This window comes from Hibiscus syriacus, unplaced genomic scaffold, assembly GCF_006381635.1.
Source record: "Hibiscus syriacus cultivar Baekdansim isolate YM2019G1 unplaced genomic scaffold, ASM638163v2 tig00111022_pilon, whole genome shotgun sequence".
Classification (NCBI taxonomy): domain Eukaryota; kingdom Viridiplantae; phylum Streptophyta; class Magnoliopsida; order Malvales; family Malvaceae; genus Hibiscus; species Hibiscus syriacus.
The window spans coordinates 4,322,182-4,342,659 of NW_024062956.1; the positions used below are offsets into that span (position 1 = coordinate 4,322,182).

Consider the following 20,478-nt stretch of genomic DNA (forward strand, 5'->3'; position numbering starts at 1 on the left):
GTATGTGAACAAGATATGATAAGTATGTTTACATGAATAAATGTGATTGGGTGAGAAATGATAGAAATTATACAAGAACATGATATATGTGACATGTGAATTATATGGAAATGATCTACGTGTAAGTGAACTATGTGACTATGTGATAATATGAAAAGAAGCTATGTGATTACATGTATATGTGAAAGAAGCTATGAGCTTATATGAACATGTGATATGATATGGAATACATGATTACACATACCTATGGTATGTGACAGAAGAGAAATGACAAGTAATGTGAACTGTTAAATGATAATGCCCATGTTATGTGTCATGAGAGCTAGGGGTATAGTTGGCATGCCAAGAGTTGAGGGTCTATGCGGTTCTTTGGGACATATGTATATTCTTCGGAACATGTGTGAAGTCTTGAAAGACACATACTTGATCCCTAGTATATGTATATGATTCTCAAGGAATTCTATGTGGTCCTTATGGACATTATTACATGGCACTACGGTGCAATTCTACGCGGTTCTTCGGGACATATGTATATTCTTCGGAACATGTGTGAAGTCTTGAAAGACACATACTTGATCCCTAGTGTATGTATATGATTCTCAAGGAATTCTATGTGGTCCTTATGGACATCATTATATGGCACTACGGTGCAATTCTACGGGGCACTTCGGTGCATTTATACGAGCTGTGGTGACAGCATTAGTGCACAACCTCTATAGACTCACATATTGATAGTTCTCACATATGTACATGGGCTAATCCAGAGATATGAACAAATATATGTTAGTGGTATGATAAATGCTACAGAAATGATATGATGTTGTGTGTGTATAGTGTTTGATTGAAAAAGTATGTGATTACATGATAAACTGTTAATGATGAATTATGTGTATGTATGTATTTACTGTAATTAATCTGATATGATTTTATACGATATGAAAAATGCATGGAATTGCTATAACATGATAGAACATAACATGCATGTATCGATATATGTTATAAAGTGTATTATAAGTTGTTATGCCTCACTAAGTCTTCGACTTAGCGTGTGATTGTTTCACACGTAGGTATCGAGAAGAGTAAAGAGTAATGCGGAGCAAGACAGGTCAGTTTTCCTTACCAAAAGATCAGATCAGAAATATTTGATAAAGTATGTATTTGGTTATGTATAAAGTGTTAGCATGTACCAAGTCATTAAGTACGAGCACTCTGATAAAGTCTGTATTTTGTTTTAAATAAAGTTTTAAATTTCCCGGGATTTTTCTTAAGAGTCAAGGTTTAAAAAGTCAATGTGACACTTCGGACTCGTATCCGGGTCGGATACGGGTTGGGGGTGTTACAAACCCTCTTACTAAGTCTCCTTAAATTAACCGTTGCAAAACACTCATACTAGCATGACCTAGTCTCCTATGCCATAACCAACTATCATGCTCATCCTTAGCAACTAGGTATAAATTAGTCATATCAATAGAATCTAAATGCACCATGTAAATGTTTCCTATTCTATGACCAACAAGCATAATCCGATTAGATGCAATGTCAATGACTTTACAACCATTAATTTCAAATAAGACATTGAATCCTTTATCACACAATTGACTAATACTCAAAAGATTATGCTTTAATCCATTCACATACAAAACATTTTTAATTTGTATGGAAGAGGTATTACCTATAGTACCAATACCTTCAATATGACCTTTTGAATTGTCTCCAAAAGTCACTTCTCCTCCATTTTTGGCGTTAAGCTCAATGAACCGGCTTTTGTCTCCGGTCATATGTCTTGAGCATCCACTATCAAGGTACCATGAATTTGAATTTGTTTCCCGTGCCTTGTAGCAATGCTCCTTTCCCTACAAACATAGATTAATTTTTGGTACCCAAATTCTTTTGGGTCCATATTCATTAGTTTCCAAAATCCTAGTCCCCTTAGGTATCCATTTGTGTAGGATATCTTTATCTTTAGTAGTAATGAGTTCTTTAGGAACCCACATGCTTCTAACGATTTTTCCATTTGAGGTTCTTTGGGGACCTCTATGATTGTAGTTTCTAAAACTTTTTCTAACAAAGTTGGATTTTGAATTTTCTCCTTTTTCAAAATGTTTTGTACCAACTTTATCAAAAGAAGTTTTAAGATCATCAATTTTCTTTTGATGATCATCATTGACCTTTGAAAGTAAATTTTGCAAATCTAAATTTTTCTTTTCAAATTCTTCTAGTTTGATCTGCAAATCTTTGATTTTACTTTCAAGATCATTGTTGGTTTTGGATATGAGTTTGTTTTCATTTTTCAATTTTGAAACATCATTTTTATATTTTAAAAACAATTTCTCATAATCCGAATCCAACCCATTGTATTCCTCAAATAACTCATCATAAGATAAATCATCAAAATCGGATGAGTTAGAGGTTACCTTAGAATCTTCCCCGAATGCCATCAAGCACAAGTTTACTACTTCTTGTTCCTCTTCATCGGAACTTTCTTCATCGCTCCATGTAGCCACATGAGCCTTGTGCTTGTTCTTTGATTGACCCTTTTTCTTCAATTATGGGCAATCATATTTGACATGCCCCGGCTTTTTGCATTCATAGCAAATGATTGGGTCCTTCTCTTTTGGTTCATTTTTGAGGCCTTCGTTTCATTTGAATTTTCTTCCTCGGTAAGGTCTCATCATTTTTCTGAACCGCTTGACAAATAATGCCATTTCCTCGTCATCATCATCATTATTAGAATCACTCTCATCTTTTGTGGATTTGAGAGCAACTCCAATGTTTTTCTTCTTCTGCTTCTCCTTTGGTGTCTCTTCAACTTTATCAAGGTTCACCTCATCTTCAAGCATCATCTCATGAGTGAGGAGTGAACCGATAAGTTCTTCAAGAGTTAAGGATGATAGGTCCTTAGACTCGATGATTGCCGTCTTCTTTGATTGCCATGATTTTGGGAGGGAGTAGACTAACTTCCTCACAAGCTTTTCATTTGAGATGATCTCTCCATACGATTTAAGACCATTGACAATCGTTGAAAATCTATCCGTCATAGCTTTGATGTCTTCATTTGGTTTCATCCTGAAATTTTCATAGCTATGCGTTAGAATACTAATTTTTGATTTCTTTACCTCATCTGTACCTTCATGTGTGACTTGAAGCTTGTCCCATATTTCTTTGGCGGTTGTACACGATGAAACTCTTCCGTATTCATCTGGTCCAAGAGCACAAAAAATAATATGGATGGCTTTGGAGTTGAGCTGGAACATTCTTGTGTCTCCTTCACTCCACAACCTTGGATGAGTGAGAGGCTTGATGTATCCTTCTTCTACGGCATTCCATGCTCCCATGTCACTTGCTTGAATGAAGTACATCATTATATTCTTCCAATAGGCATAATTATCCCCATTGAAGAAAGGAGGCTTGTTGACGGGCATCAAATCGACACCGGAGTCGTAATTTGAAGTGGAGGCCATTGATGACTTTGTAATCGATGTAACTCTTCCCGAATCGACTCAAGAGGCGATTAAACCTTCAAATGAGTGAGGCTCTGATACCAATTGTTGAGTTAATCGATCGACGGAATAGGCCAAGAGGGGGTGAATTGGCAATTAAAAATTTCGTGGAAGCTTTTACAGAAAATTGAAAGTAATTGCACAGCGATTTACAGTGGTTCGACTTTCTCAAACAAAGTCTACGTCCACTACCTTAGCTATCCACACTAAGGATTTTCCAACAAATTCACTAATTTGTTCTTTCTTTTGAGGCCAAAGAGATAACCTTACAAAATCCCTCAAGAGTATACCCCAACTATTGAGAACACTCTTTTTCACAAAGAGAAGATTACAAATTTGCAAACCTACAAGAAAACCTCACAAGGTAAGATGTTTGCACAATTCTAGAACAAAGAAAAGAACACTCAAAGATAAATACAATTGAGTACAAAAGTGTTCTTGAAAGCAAATAAATATTGGATGAAAAATAGGCTTGAAATGCTCAAACTTGAGGTTTGATGCTTTCTCTTTGATTCTCTCTTGATTCTAGTTGCTTGATGTTTCTTGTTGTTGATCAATGGCTTCAGAACTTGTTTAAATACCCCTTGAATCAATTTTGAACGTTGGTGATAATTAGTGGGGATAATAGAGCCGTTTAAGTGTGAAAACAATTAATTTTTCTAGGTGGAGCGTCTCATGCATCGATGCATGATCAAGGATGCATCGGTGCATTCGTGTAAAATTCAAATATTTTGACCGTTGGAACACTTGATGCATCGGTGCACCAAGTGTGCATTGATGCATGAAATGCATTCGATGTTTGCAAAATAGCCTGGTGCATCGATGCATGGCTTGTGCATCGATGCATCAAATGCATTCGATGTTTTGAAAATATTCAAAGTGCATCGATGCATGGAGAGTGCATCGGTGCATGGAATGCATTCGATGTTCAATTAATTCATCGATGCATCGATGCATGGACTGATGCATCGGTGCATGCCTTTGAATAATTGATTTAAGGCTTGTTTTTGGTTCAAAATACTTTGTGAAAATTGTTTCAAAAATAGTTTAAGTACAAATCACAATTTTACACATTTAGTAAGGATTAAAATTGATCTTGAAAAACTTGGAGTAATAATTTGATATTCCGTTAATTGAATCGAATATAAATTTGTAAAATCATTTGTGAAATCTTAAAATTCATTTAACTTAATTTGTTATATCGAAATATCAAAAATGTTTTCAACACAAAGCAAATCAATTTTTACTTCTGTTAATGACGTTCAATGATGATCATGATCTTCTCATATGAAATGGTCAAGTAGACGAATCTAGTTTAGTTCAGTTGCTTGGAAATTGAACTCTAACGACGAGATTTTCTGACCTTCAACAAACACCGGGACTATAACAGGTTTTCCTCAGCGAGCTTAAGAAATGGAATCCGTAAACAAAAAAGAGCATATATATGTATACAATAAAGCTGAGCTATTCCGCTAAAGCAATTGGTAATAGAGGAAACTCGAAAACCCTGGCTTTATGAATAGAGTACATTCAAACCATGACATTGATCGGGTACTTGGCAATCCGGTGTATGCTCCACTGTGGTTGTCAAGTCGAAGACTTTGTGACGACATGAATCCTTCAGCTAGCCTGATAAAGGCAATTATAAAATATATGTACAATAAAGCTGAATTCAGCTAGCCAAACAATGGAAAATTAAATCAAATTTACTAAATAAGGAGTTTCGGTGAATATGGACTAAGGGAGTTGAGGAACGCCTGTTATAGTCGACTTCACACGAGCACTCAGAAATCTCGTTTTTAGACCGATATTTCTGCACTACCTTGACTAGGTAAGTCTACGGAGCTTGAACAAATGGAAGATTTCAGAGAACTGAAACAAAAGTGTTCTAAAGAGTTTAACAAGTGACTATGCTAGTTGTATCATTTTGTCCGTCTCTGATCAAAATGCCAAACTCAAAAAGAGGGGCATGCCATGACCTTCACGAAGACCGAATCGATAAAACAAACCTTATAATTTAGGTAGCCTACCTCAAAACCAACCTGTCGATCTTGATATTTGTCAAAGATTTGTAACTATCAATGATTAAAAGAGCATTTGATTCTTTTGATATCCAATGAACTCCTGTTTTGTGATTTGCTTCAATTGTGAAACTTAGAAGGAGACAATATTTTTTTTTCAAAATTTTGAAAATTCAAAAGGAAGAAAAACATTTTCAAACAAGATAAATTATCCAGAAATATCTTGGAATTCAAAAAATATCTCTCCGAAGCTCAAGATCGAAGTTGGGGCAAGAGAAAGCAAATTTTTGGGGCAAAATTTGATAGGGAAAAGCAAACAAATGGTCTCAAGTCAAGGCTTGCAAGAGTACACCCTAGTGGAAATACAGACAAATTGAATCAATGATAGAGTGAAGACTGCTCTCGCAATCATTCTCCTTCCAGATCGAGAAAAGCATACATCAACACATACATGCATACATACATACACGTACATACACATACATACATGATACATAAATTTTGCATCAAACATTTATCATCATGTGCATTAAAGATATTTTTTCCTCTCTTGAGGACAAATTCAATAAAAAATAAATAAATTTCATCTTGACATCCATCATAACATCTAAGATAGTCAGTAAAAAATGCATCATTTTGTTCTCTCAGGAAATCAAAGCTCGGAAATGACCAGATGTCCTCAACATAAAAGAACAATGACATCCACAGATGTGACTTTCTGAAGTCAATAATCAAGACATTTCCTCCACCAGCAGGAACAAGCAGATTATCAATATCCTTTGATGTTGTTTCTCTCGAAACAAAATGTCGTCTCTCTAGAGACAGTTCTTTAAAAACAAATTGTCTCACTTAAGACAATTTCTCTTAAAACAAATTTCGTCTCGCTTGAGACATTTTTCCTTTGAGATACAAATTTTGAATTTGCTTTACTTAAAACTAAATTAATCTCACTTGAGATTGTTGTTTCTTTCAAAACAAATTTCGTCTCGCTTGGGACATTTTCCCTTTGAGATACAAATTTCGAATTTGCTTCACATGAAACACAATTAATCTCACTTGAGATTGTTGTTTATTTCAAAACAAATTTTGTCTCACTTGAGACATTTTCCCTCAGAAAACAAATTTAAAAGTTGTGGTACTTGAAACAAAATTAATATCACTTGAGGTTTTCAAAGCTAATTCGTCTCGCGTGAGACAGTGTCCCCTTTAAACACAAATCATGAGATTGTTTCCTTTGAAACAAAATAAATACCTTTGAGATTGTTTCCCTAGAAACAAAATCGACAATCTTTGAATCTTGTTCTCTTAAAATTATTTTTGTCTCTCTTGAGACATTTTCTCTTGAAACAAATCTTTGAGTATGCTCCTTTTGAAAAAAAAATCTTTGAGTTTGTTTCTACTAACAAAATCATCTTTGAGTCTATTTCTTTAAAAACAAATTTTTCTCTCTTGAGACAGTTTCTAATAAAAACCAACCTTTGAGATTGTTTCTTTTGAAACAAATTTCGTCTCACTTAAGACGTAACCTATCTTTGAGTATGTTTCTTTGGAAACAAAATTTTGTCTCTCTTGAGACAGTTTTTTTTGAGAAAAATCTTTGAGTTTGTTTCTTTGAAAACAAAATTTACCATCTTTGAGTTTGTTTCCCTTGAAACAAAACAAACAAAATCTTTGAGTATGTTTTTCTTGAAACAAAAACATCTTTGAGTTTATTTCTCTCGAAACACAAATCTTTGAGAACGTTTCCCTTAAAAACAAATTTTGTTTCGCTTGAGACAATTTCCTTTAAAAATCATCTTTGAGTCGTTTCCCTTGAAACAAATTTTGTCTCTTTTGAGACAATTGCTTTTGAAAAACAAATCTTTGAGTCTGTTTCTTTTGAAACAAACCTTTGAGTTGGTTTACCTTGAAACCAGTATCCCTAAAGATGGCCATAACTCTTCATCACGTATGAGCCGTGTCATCCCCCGACCAGATCTCTTCATCACGTATGAGCCGTGTCAACCATAGATAACCAGCCGTCCTCATCACGTAGGAACCGTGTTATCATCCTTCCTAAAGATGACCAGAACTCTTCATCACGTATGAGCCGTGTCATCCCTCGACCAAATTTCCTCATCACGTAGGAATCGTGTCACCCATAGACGACCAGACCTCTTCATCGTGTATGATCCGTATCGTACCCAATCCAAACACATCAAATTTTTAAATCAAAAAAGGAGAACCAGACAAAAACGAGTTGTCTTGTCGTCCTTGCCCTATTCTTGTTAACACAATAATGTGCAAAGAGGGGCAGCTGTAGACATCCGTTTTTGTCAGGGTCTTTTTTATATTATTATTATTATTATCGTTATTTTATTATTATTATTAATATTAATTATTACATTTTGTAGGCCCAAATGAAGCCCAATCCTGGAGCCCAATACAAATCAGCTACAACCCACTCAGCAACCCAGATATCAGCTGGAACCCAGACCCAACCCAGCAATTGACCCGATCCGAAAGGACCCGAACTGGCCCAGACCAGTTAGGGTTTCAAAAAACCCTAAATATATTATCCAACATCACATCATCAAGGACCGTTAGATCTGGACCCATCCAACGGTCCAGATTAATGGCCAGTTAGGGTCTGAAACCCTAACCTTCGTAGACTGCCACCGCCGTCGAGTTCCCGAGCCACCAAGCCGAGCCTTCCTTCCGACCGTCTCTGCCGCCGTTATCACCAACAGTGACCGAGACCACATCAGTCATGCAAATCAAAGAGAAAACCCGATTAAAAAATCAAATAAAATCAAGCAAGTACACAAGAAATCACAAGAAATCCCGAAGAAATCGGGACTATCAACCTAGGGTACTCATTCCCTACGAACTGAGGCCATCCATCAACAACAACATCCAGACATCATCAATCAGAGGTATGCCAGAAGATAAAAAGGAAGAGAAGACAAAGAAAAAGGGATTCGAGATTCGGGGGTTTAAAAAAAATCAAGAGGCAGAAAGAAGAACCAAAAGTAGAAGAAAACGAGATAGAGATCTTACCTTTAGGGAGATTTGATCGTTGCTTCCTCACCGGAGTTAGGAGGGGCCACCATCGAAGGTAAAACCTTCACCTTTCTACGATCTAGGGTTCGAATAGGAGGGGGTTTCAGTTTCTGTTTGGGTATTAAAGGGTTTTTTTTTAGAAGAGAGGGAGGGGAAAGGCTATAGGGTGTCTCGGGTAAGGTTTCTCGCGCCATTGCCGCCGGCTGCGGCGGCCGTGGCTCCTTTATTTTCTCTCCACGGCGGAGACAGAGGCGGAGAGGGAGAGAACTTTGAGAGCATTCTTTTTCTCTCTGTTTTTAAGAGAGGGGCAGAAGTAGAGAAATGAGGGAATGAGGGTAAGCAAGTCCGATTTTAGGGCTTTAATATCCCCTGTGAAACGGCAGCGTTTTAGGGGAAAAGGTTATGTGTTTTCCTCGTGTGGGTTAACTACACTTTTAGTCCCTAGGGTCTTGTAATCATATTGTTAAACCATTAAATGAAATGTTAATTTCTTTGATTTCGAGCAATAAGTTTTCAGAACTTATAATTTAGTACTGTTATTGTTTGTTATGTCATTTCTGTTAACATTTGATTTTGGTCACGACATTTGTAAGTATTGTAATTTAATCATCGTATGGAACTTGGTTTAATTACTGTTGGATCCTTATGTTCCTGTTTTATTTCATTTTAGTCCTGTACATGATTTATGGGTTATTTTTAGTTTAGTACATATGTTATTTAGTATTTTTTAGTATGGAATCTGATTTATTTGAAATTGCTATTTTAGTTTTTTATTTTCTGTTTCTTTCAATGTAGTCCTTTAAGTTTCTGATTTTACCATTTTGGTTCTTTGAGTTTATGTGTTTGTTATTCTAGTCCTTTTTACTTACTTTTTGATCATTTTATCTTGGTTTGTAATATTTACTTATTTTTATTGTAGTCATTTATATATGAATTTATTATTTGGTTATTTGTATTATGTAAATAATGTTGTTTGTTTCATTTAATGTAAATATTCTATTTTGCATATTTTATTTATATTTATTTCCATTGTATTTCTCTATTGTATATTATTCGAATAATTTCAAGAACACATATTTATAGAACGGGCGTGGAAAGTATCACTTGATCGAAGTGGTATAATCCGATACGACATTCGAACAAATATGAACTTGAAATAAAATTGATTTTATTTTGCTAATTAATTTATCTCGTATTATTAATTCGAGTAATGTGCTGCATGTTTCTCTAGATAACAAGTTATTTTATTTCACGCAAATGTTTATTGTCCATTTATATTTGATTCACGTTTTATCGAAGAATGAATATTCTTTACTAATAAGAAATAGACGAAATAGCTTTCCCGACGGAGGATTGCTAATTTCGAGATTTCTTGTCAAGTTAAAGAATTTTCTTAATAATTAATTCGGAGTAAATTAATTACATTTCAATAAACGGATCATAAATTAACTTTATATTCGATTTATAAGTTCCATCATTTACGACAACGTGTAAGCGATTCAGTACCAGTTTTTGGGCGTTGTGGGGGTGTTAATCCTTCCCCACGCGTAACCGACTCCCGAACCCATCAAATCGAATCTTTGGTAAACGTATACCACTTTTGTCTTAAAAACGATTTTTCTTAAAATTGTTTTAAAATGACGTTTTTGGGTATTCTACCTACCTAACCCAAAGGTCGATGGCGACTCTTTTTCATTTTAATTCTAATCAATCCAAAATCACTCAATTTTTTCCAAATTAAAATTATAATCGTTTTTTTAAAATAATATTTAATTATTTTATAAAAAATGGTTATGACACGTACATATTAGGAAAATTCCATGGTATGTTTGCATGTATGCTTATTGTGTGTGCGCGTGTGTGTGTGAGAGAGAGAGAGAGAAAGGGTGTTGGGGGGGACCTGTTCACTAGAAACAACCCAAACAGGACCAATGTTGACAGATACATATTTTCCCCTAGATGATACTTTCTGCCTCACCCGACCCTGATATGAAACCTTGTCAAATGTAATTTATACACACAGCACACATATATATTGTATACTTGCTTGCATGGGTGAATTAATACAACTTCTTGATAAAATAAAGAAATATGGAAATAACAGTTCGTATTTCAACAATGATATATTGACCGTGAATAGTTGTACTTCAAGCCCCTGAACTCAAGCTTACAGTAACAAATTATGTTCTTAAAATGCAACTTTTTCAGTAGCAACAGTTTCAACAAGCAAAAGTTTAACCAATTTTAGCTTTAGGCAAGACCTCTTTGCGAAGAAATTCCAATATAAGATATATCTCTAGTCATTATCTAAAAAAATACTATTTTTCCTGATAGAATATTTGTTTTAACCCTTCAATTTCTATTTCTATCAAAATTTTCAAATTCTTTCCACAGTCAAAATCTGCCTGTTAGGTAGCACTTAGCTGATATAATGCACGCTACCCAGTTACCGATTTATTTGGTAAGCAATCATTGGTTCTTTAGAATCCAGTAATGTTCAATACAAGAGTGCAATATATGTGCATTTCAACGAAGTCTTTCTAGTTGGGATCTTGCCTCCGCAGCGTACTCCTAACAAAGTGATTTCTATATAAACTGACACTAAGTCCGGAAGATCTCTACACAGATATATTTGAGATGTCATGGAGTCATCTTCTTCCCAAAAGTAAATGTGTAAACCAAAATGGTAGTTTTCACCATCACAGAAACCTAGGTTCATCTACTTATAAACTAATTACCTCAAATTTGTCCTGTTGTCTATATTCAAACGCATAAATAAATGGGCATATGGATCAATAATTGATTTTTCACTGTTACAAATGAGTATAGGTACCTCAGGAATCGGCTGTGGTAACACAGATTCCACAGAAACAACCATAACTTGCACAAAGTCATCACCTCCGGTTCCTATTGCTATAAATCCTCTAACAGTGGGATATGAGTTGACCTGAATTTTTTTTTATAAAAAAAATCAACTTAGCAACCAAAAGAATATCAGAGCTTTCAGTATCTAAAATATAGCATGTTGCATGTACTGCAGACAGCCTAACAAAAGAATCATCACTCCAGATGAACTCAATCCCTTCAGGTGTAGTTTAAAACTGAAGGGAAAAATATAGTCTCAAACCCCTTGAGAAAATCGGGAATAAGGAGATGATATTACATACCTTCTGATCCAAGGCAAGCCATTCATTAGTTGAATCATCCGCTACTGTACCACCAATAACCACATTTGTTGTTTGGCCAACTCTCCCTTCTTTCTTTGATACCTCTGAATTCGAAAACCAAAAAGCCTATATAAATAACTCTATGCTCGTGCTTCTACAAGTAAATGGAAAAGAAAAGGCAACAGTTTAGATATATCGATTTAAGTGGGCATCAAATTCCAGTTGTAAACATATAAATAAACAAACATGAGATTGAAGACATGTATACAATAAGATCTATCTAAAGAACCACGTCATTTACCTTTCAAGGTGGGGTAGTTCCTCTTACTCGAACTCATATGTGAATAACGAATATGAAAATACTTTTGTCCAAATTTTTTAGAAGTTGTTCTATACTTTTGGAGAAATTCTTAGAAAGTCATGTCCCCGAACTGATGTCTAAATATGCATCCTACGAGGACACTCCAGAAGAAATAATAATTAGAGCAAAAAACTTCTTTCAATATTATTGCTCAAAAGTTTCTGCTTTGATGCTGCTAAACAGAATTAGATTAATTAAATTATACTTCTCTTGACTCTATCCTACTTGAACTATTTCAAATGTAATTTTCGTTGGCATTTGGTTCAATTTCTCACTAATAAAAGCTACATCAACCTTTTTCCTACATAAGAAAAATATATTTATCTCGAAAAAAAGAAAACAACTTTAATCCAAAAGTGGAAGGGAACCTGAAATTGCTTTGAGAACGGCTTCCTGAGGCGGCCCTTGGTAAAGTTCATCCTCCTCGGATTTGGAAGACGGCGTTTCATTCCGAGAGCAACGCAGTTTCGGAATCCCGTTCCAAAAGTGAACGTCTCCAGCCCTAATGACCGCCGTCCCGTAAATGCCGCCGCTCCCTCTCTTGGCAGCGGCAAAGCTCCTCAACGAAAGGAAATCCCAGCTCCGCCGCAGAGGCCTCCACGCCTCCGTTGCGGAGACGGAACGCAATACCATTCTGCACGCCATCTCAGATCCTTATTCTTTAGTGTGTGTTTTATTGTTTTGAATTTGATTCCAATTCTCTGGGATTCCATTATATACGAAGGCTCCATCCATTAAATTAACGATATTTTTTTTCTCTTTCACTGGTTTGTTATGGGCGCGCCCCAAATTTTCGCTCGCCTTCTCACTACTCGAAGTTACGTGATTACCCTTGCTTTAACTATGTTAAATGCACCTTACGCGTGTAATGGAGTCAAATTGAGCTTAAACTACACGAAAAAGCCAATCAAATTCGTAAACCCTAAACCCTGATGCTGACTTCAAATGGTCTGGAAGCAGATTGGAGTAAACAAATGGTCATCTTCTATTCTGGGTATGGAAAAAACAAAGGAAAAATGGCCATTTGATTATCCAAATTTTCTCAGTTAGTTCAGTTTAGTGTTTCAACTTACAAGTGTATAATGTCCATGGCATTTTCAATCCATGCTTAAGCTGATTGGTTATTAATTATGTAGTACTCAACAATTTTGTAGGGGGGAAGGGGAATTATTTGGCCAAAACTCCCCTTCCTAATTCTTATACCCAATAAAACCCTTCAACAATTCTTTGGCAAATGAATTACTTGTACGGAAAGTGGTGCTTTAGTTTATACTATTAACTTATTGGTTTAAGGGATATTTTAATCCTTGTACTTTTCCAAAAAGGTCAATTGAGTCCCTCCATGAAAGTAGTATCCAATTGAATTCTCAAACTTAAAAATTATATTAATTAAGTCATATGAACGTGTAAATTGATAATCAAACTATATATAAATTTAAATCAGAGTAATTTCAAATAAGATTCGTATATATTGTATTTTATAATTTTTATATAATATTCCTATCATATAATTTTATTTAGGGATGATAATTTGATCAGAATCCAATTGGTTTTAACTCAAATCGATAAGGTTAATTCTTTTAAAATGGATTTAAATTTAAGGGGGAAATATCTTTATCTGATATAAAATAATAATATAATTCTCTTTTATATATTTAAAGATAATTGTTATAATATATCTCTTTATATATTTAATTTTTTAATTAAGTCTAAATTTTTTATATATATTTTGTACCAAATCAGAAAAAATAACTTAAATTTAATAAAAATAAAAAAATTAATTTAAATTGATAAAAGAAACTTGATTTAACTCAACCCATTGCTATCTCTATCCTATCATGGGGGACTCAGCTACAATCCAAAGCCCTAAAGTCCAAAGCCCCATATGCACCACCAAAAACCCATAGGCTTAACGTGTACAATTCTAACGTGTACAATTCTAATGCCACTTTTATTTTATTTTTACTTAAAATTCACAGCCAATTATTTTAATTTTTCTAAAAAAACTCAACTATTTTCCCATTTTATTCCTCAAATTTATACAGTTTCTTTGCCTGCTATCAGTTTTTTTTGTCTTCCTCTCACTGCTCCATATCCCGTTGAATTGAGAAAAAATCTTCTCCGGCGACATGTTTCCTAACGTTTTGACTCAGGTGGCTACCGGCTTGAGCGTCTTGGCCAGCGCCGTCTTAGTCAAATCCGTCATGGATCAAAAACCCATGGCCGGCCCGTTTCCGAGATGTTCGACTTGAATCATATAAGTAAAATATTATTTTTTTACTTATATTTTTGAGTTTTAAGGTTTAAAATTCAATAACTAAATATATATATTATAACCCAATCAACAAAGTAAAGCATGTTTAACATTTTATAACAAAGTTAGTTAAAAAAAAGTAAAAATATAACAAATAGGTTTCTTGATGCCAAGGAAAACGAGTATAGTTTAAGTGCTCCCATGTACCATTAAGCCTTAATAATAATCACCATTAAGAGCATCCATCTTCACTTGCTCTTTTTCATTTTAAGTACTCGATTGGTTAAAAGCATGGGTTTAAATAACTGATTGATTGAAAAATAGTTTGAAAAGAAAAAAGAAAATAAAACAAGTACTATTAAATAAGAAGATGCATTAAGCCCAATCTTACAACAAATGTTTGAGAGAATGATGATGGCAAATAAGATTATACAAACCAAAACCAATAGAAAGATGTCCATTTTACAACAAAACACAAAACATTCTTCAAAACATAAAACACGAGCTCTGGCTTTTTTCTGCAACTGAACAACGACTCTGGAATCATCGATCATGTTGTGCTCGCAATATCCTGAAATAGAAAAGGAATGCATTTTCAGGCATGGTAGAGTAAACTGACTGACTGACTGAATGAAAGAATGTAGTGCCACTTACGTCTGGAAGGATTCTTCAGACCATCCCGTTATTTTGAATATGGCTTCAGTGCCTTCTTCTCTACTTAACTGGATGGATCTGATTGTTTGTTGATTCATCCCTTTTGATCTGCATATTTTCTGAATAAGCTCAGGCGAGACCTCAGACAAAAAAAAATTCGTTTAGATCAGGTAGACTTTCCCAATCATCAGGCAATGTCGTCAACTCCTGGCATTTGACAATGAACAACTCTTGAACACCAGGCATCACTCCTCTGTTGATCAAAATTTCTTTCAATCGAGGGCATCTCATAATTGATAAAACCTTAAGCTTTTGGAATCCTTCAAGGAAGTCTAATCGTTCTCCCTCGTATGCATTTAGTAGTCCGAGTCGTACAAGATTAGGCAATGCTTGGATGTGAGGGAGAAAATCATCCCTCAATCTAGACCAATGTAATTTCAAACCTGTCAGGCTGTCGAGCGAGTTAAACCAGTGTGGTACCTTCTCCAGTTTCCCGACTAACGCAAGTTTCCGAAGGTCAGGGGGAGCGGATTCAAGAGCGTCCATCTTCACTTGCTCATCTCCGTTACATGATTTCACCCGTAAGGATTGAAGATGTGTCATTTTTGCAATGGCTGAGCATAAATATTTCTCATCAGCTTCCTTCACATTGGTAACGCCAAGTCTTCTCAATTGTACCATCTTGCTGAGTTGTTTGATGAAATCGCCTCTTGCGTCCACAAAGCTCAAAACATGTAAGTTGCTTAGCAAACAAATGTTGGATGGAACTACTGGGCCAAACTTACAATCAAATGCCATTGGGTTTACATTGCAACCAAAAGCAATAAGGAATCGAAGATTTTTCAACTTCACAATTCCTGCTGGAAGCTCTTTGATTTGAGTCCGCTTCATAAGTAGAGACTGTAAGTTGTAAAGCTTGCCGATGGATTTCGGAAGCTTTTTCACTTGAGTACCTTTTAGGTTAAGATATCTCAAATTGAATAAATTCATCAATTCGTCTGGGAGTTCCTCGATTGGAATGTCTTCCAAATCCAACACTCTCATCAATTTAAAACCAGAGGGCAGTCTATTGAAGGAAGATTTAGAGGTTTCTTCAACAGCAAAAACAAATAATGAACGAACCCGATATAGTGCAGTCTTGCTTGCAGCTTTAATCTCATTCTCCTTTGCTTCAATTGACCAACGACGGATTCCATCGTCTTCCACTTCTTCTTTCCCATCAGATTTGGCAACAAACTTTATGGATTTTGATATGGAAACAGCAAACTCCCGCAAAATGTCGTGCATCTTCAATGCTCTGGGCCTCCCTGATTCATTCCTCCTCTCAACTTGAAGCAAGCCTCTACAAATCAACTCGGATAGGTATCTCTCTGCAACAACTTCTGGAAGTGTTTCTTTTAGCGGTTCAACAAAGCCTTCAGCCATCCAAAGTCTAATGAGCCTTTTACGTTTAATCTTACAATCTTCTGGGAATATGCAACAATATAAGAAACATTGTTTAAGTGTGTAAGACAAATCATGGTAGCTAAGCAATGAAATATACTTGAGCCTTTCAAAATATGTATCATTTTCGCTTAGCTCCTGATTTAAGTTGTCATAAACTCCATTCCATTCGGCAATCGAGCTCTTGGAAGCCATCAAACCGCCCAAGGCCACAATAGCTAATGGCAAGCCTTGACATTTTGCAACCAGCTTTCTTGCTGAAGGTTCAAGATATGGTGGGCATTGTCCACCTTTGCCAACAAAAGATTTCTTGAAAAAAAGAGTCATGCTCTCTTCAAACGGTAAGTGTTTAAGAGGAAAGATGTGTTTTACAACTCCAAATTCAAAGGAAGCAATGTCGTCCTTCCGTGTAGTAAGCAAGATCCGGCTTCCATTCATATTGGCAGGAAGTGCTATGCTGATATCTTGCCATAAATTAGTGCTCCAAACATCATCAACCACAATTAGATACCTCCTTGGCTGCAAGAAGTTCACCAGTGCCTCCACCAAATCTCGATAATTCATGGAGTCTAGGTTGATCACTGGATCCATTTTTTCTTTTGCCTTGCCGTAGAGCTCTTTGATGATGCATTTGAATAGTTCTGTTACAATATATTGTTGTGAGACAGTGATCCAAGCACAACAATCAAATTGTTTCTTGACAACTTGTTTGTTGAAAGTGTTGGCGACGAGAGTTGTTTTACCTAGACCGCCCATCCCAACCACAGAAATCACGGTCCTTTGAAGCTCTTCATCCAACAGCCATCCCAGTAACTCATTTTGTGCCTTGTCGATTCCAACAAGATCGACATCTTTAAAAAAGAGAGTAGATTCACTCAGATTATTCACCCAGTTGTTACGGTGATATTCTCTTCGGATTTGCTTATCAGATTTTCTTGATTCTGATCGAGAAATCGGATATCGTTGGTTTCTCTGTGCAATGCTTTTGATTCTTTTGCTGATATCTTGTAACTGGACAGCTATTCGATGCCTGAACAATAAAGTCTTGGGAAAATGAATAAGCTTCAAGAAAAACTTGGTGGGTTTACCCCTCCATTGTTGTTGCTTGTTGAAGTGGAACATGAATTCGTCGACCACGTCTTCAACTTCATAGGCAATGTCTCTGACGCTTGCGACCCATTGTTTATCGGTTTCAGAGATGGGTACTACTCCTAGGCTCGTGTCAACATCCTCAAGGAAAGCTCTAATGGCCTTGAGCTCAAGCTTGATTTCATCGATTTCAGCTCCAACCTCTGTCAGCAAGGAAGCTTCCTTTTCTAAAACGGAGACGAGCTTGTCCGTTAACAGATCTAGAGAGCTTGATAACTCCATTGTTTCCAATTATAGAGACAAAGGCTTGACGGTTATCAGATGATCTTTAAATTATCTATGCAAATGAAAAACAAGTTGCCATGAAAAGTTCTGTAATCATATTCCAATTATTGTACAATTTATAAATAAAAGTTAAAGCTATGACATAAATAAACTATCATATTGATTATAATCACAAACCTTAAAGCATTCAGACTTGAACTGCTTGAATTCAAACATGTGGTTGGGTAGGGTTGGCTGGGAAGGAAAGAAGAAGAAGAAGATTAATTATAGCGAGTTTTAGTTTAAAGTCAACTCACAAAGTCTTTTATGACGGACGGCCACGATCGGTCTTCAGTAAGGAACATGGAAGTGATTTATTTATTTTAATCAATATGAAGGTGCTTTATTAGTATAATAAAGGGTAAACTACTCTCATATGAACTTTTATTAGCATAATAGTATTCGGAGCGTATTAACTTTTGGGTAAAGTATACAAATGATCCATCGACTATTAAAAATTATAAAATAGTCACTTAACTATTTATATGTTTCAAATTTGTCTTTTGTTGTTAAAAATATAACAGTCGTTTGAACTGAACGTTAATATGTTGACTGAGATATGATAAAATTATATTTTAATAATGTCTATTGGTACCGTCGTTGCTTTTAAACATTGGTTCGACGACATAATGTTTCAAGCATTGGCTCGATAACATAGTGTAAACGGAGAGTTGATCCATAAAATTTAGCTCAAACAATTATGAGATCAAATTTTATCATATCTCAATCAACAAGTTAACGTCCAGTTCAGTCGACCACCAATTTTTTAACGGAAAAAGACAAGTTTGGAACATGTGAATAGTCAAGTGACAATTTTGTAACTTTTAATAGTCACATGACCCAACAAAATAATGTTCTATAATCAGAGATCATTTTGTAACTTTTAATAATCGAAGAACTCAATAAAGCAAAAATTAGGGGACCATTTGTATACTTTACCAACTTTTTTTTAACAAAAAAAGAACTCTTACTGACTCTCTTTCTCAATTATCACTTTCAAAACTCAATTCTCCTCTTTATACGAATTCCCACCAACCAGTAACTTTCGAATTGGATCATAAATCGTCAATATGATCATATATCCTTTTTCACTGCATTAACCATAATAAATTACCACCTCATTTATACATCAATACAAATCTATATGTATTCGTTTTGAGAACTATAATTTACATGACACAAAAGTACTTTACATGCTTATAAGAGAGAACAAACCTAGGAAGAACTCGTCAAGTCCCCCCTTTGCCTAGCGGCTCAAGAGTGAAGATCTCAAAGGAGCACCAACAACACCAAAATGGGCATATGGATCAATAATTGATTTTTCACTGTTTCAAATGAGTATAGGTACCTCGGGAATCGGCTGTTGTAACACAGATTCCACAGCAACAACCATAGCTTGCGCAAAGTCATCACCTCCGGTTCCTATTGCTATAAATCCTCTAACAGTGGGATATGAGTTGACCTGACAATTTTTTTTTTATAAAAAAAAAATCAACTTAGCAACCAAAAGAATATCAGAGCTTTCAGTATCTAAAATATAGCATGTTGCATGTACTGCAGACAGCCTAACAAAAGAATCATCACTCCAGATGAACTCAATCCCTTCAGGTGTAGTTTAAAACTGAAGGGAAAAATATAGTCTCAAACCCCTTGAGAAAATAGGGAATAAGGAGATGATATTACATACCTTCTGATCCAAGGCAAGCCATTCATTAGTTGAATCATCCGCTACTGTACCACCAATAACCACATTTGTTGTTTGGCCAACTCTCCCTTCTTTCTTTGATACCTCTGAATTCGAAAACCAAAAAGCCTATATAAATAACTCTATGCTCGTGCTTCTACAAGTAAATGGAAAAGAAAAGGCAACAGTTTAGATATATCGATTTAAGTGGGCATCAAATTCCAGTTGTAAACATATAAATAAACAAACATGAGATTGAAGACATGTATACAATAAGATCTATCTAAAGAACCACGTCATTTACCTTTCAAGGTGGGGTAGTTCCTCTTACTCGAACTCATATGTGAATAACGAATATGAAAATACTTTTGTCCAAATTTTTTAGAAGTTGTTCTATACTTTTGGAGAAATTCTTAGAAAGTCATGTCCCCGAACTGATGTCTAAATATGCATCCTACGAGGACACTCTAGAAGAAATAATAATTAGAGCAAAAAACTTCTTTCAATATTATTGCTCAAAAGTTTCTGCTTTGATGCTGCTAAACAGAATTAGATTAATTAAATTATACTTCTCTTGACTCTATCCTACTTGAACTATTTCAAATGTAATTCTCGTTGGTATTTGGTTCAATTTCTCACTAATAAAAGCTACATCAACCTTTTTCCTACATAAGAAAAATATATTTATCTCGAAAAAAATGAAAACAACTTTAATCCAAAAGTGGAAGGGAACCTGAAATTGCTTTGGAACGGCTTACTGAGGCGGCCCTTGGTCAAGTTCATCCTCCTCGGATTTGGAAGACGGCGTTTCATTCCGAGAGCAACGCAGTTTCGGAATCCCGTTCCAAAAGGTAACGTCTCGAGTCCTAACGACCGCCGTCAAGTAAATGCCGCCGCTCCCTCTCTTGGCAGCGGCAAAGCTCCTCAACGAAAGGAAAT

General features: G+C 35.5%; 2 protein-coding genes across 3 annotated transcripts in view; both read right to left on the reverse strand.

Annotated features, from left to right (window-relative positions):
- Positions 1-12,827, reverse strand: part of LOC120150329 — a 50,417-nt gene extending 37,590 nt beyond the window's left edge. Inside the window, exons 1-4 of one of the 2 annotated variants that reach the window (XM_039163021.1) lie at positions 12,460-12,826; positions 11,731-11,834; positions 11,397-11,510; positions 10,464-10,547 (exon numbers count right to left, since the gene is read on the reverse strand). In XM_039163021.1, coding sequence (XP_039018952.1) covers positions 10,464-10,547; positions 11,397-11,510; positions 11,731-11,834; positions 12,460-12,736 — 579 coding nt within the window. In that variant the 5' untranslated portion in view covers positions 12,737-12,826. Of the gene's footprint in view, positions 1-10,463; positions 10,548-11,396; positions 11,511-11,730; positions 11,835-12,459 lie in introns of both variants that reach the window. The other variant, XM_039163022.1, reaches the window with a different exon arrangement.
- A 1,981-nt stretch (positions 12,828-14,808) lies between these two features.
- LOC120150326 (disease resistance protein RPM1-like) lies at positions 14,809-18,032 on the reverse strand. The gene is made up of 3 exons (XM_039163019.1): positions 17,994-18,032; positions 15,000-17,868; positions 14,809-14,916 (listed from the first exon to the last, which is right to left on the reverse strand). Exon 2 carries the CDS (start codon positions 17,811-17,813, stop codon positions 15,141-15,143), a length of 2,673 nt encoding a protein of 890 aa, XP_039018950.1. The 5' UTR covers positions 17,814-17,868; positions 17,994-18,032; the 3' UTR covers positions 14,809-14,916; positions 15,000-15,140.
- Positions 18,033-20,478: the final 2,446 nt, after the last annotated feature.

Excerpts from the sequence above, each read along its gene's own strand:
- LOC120150326 (XM_039163019.1), bottom strand. The coding sequence starts at position 17,813 with ATGGAGTTATCAAGCTCTCTAGATCTGTTAACGGACAAGCTCGTCTCC.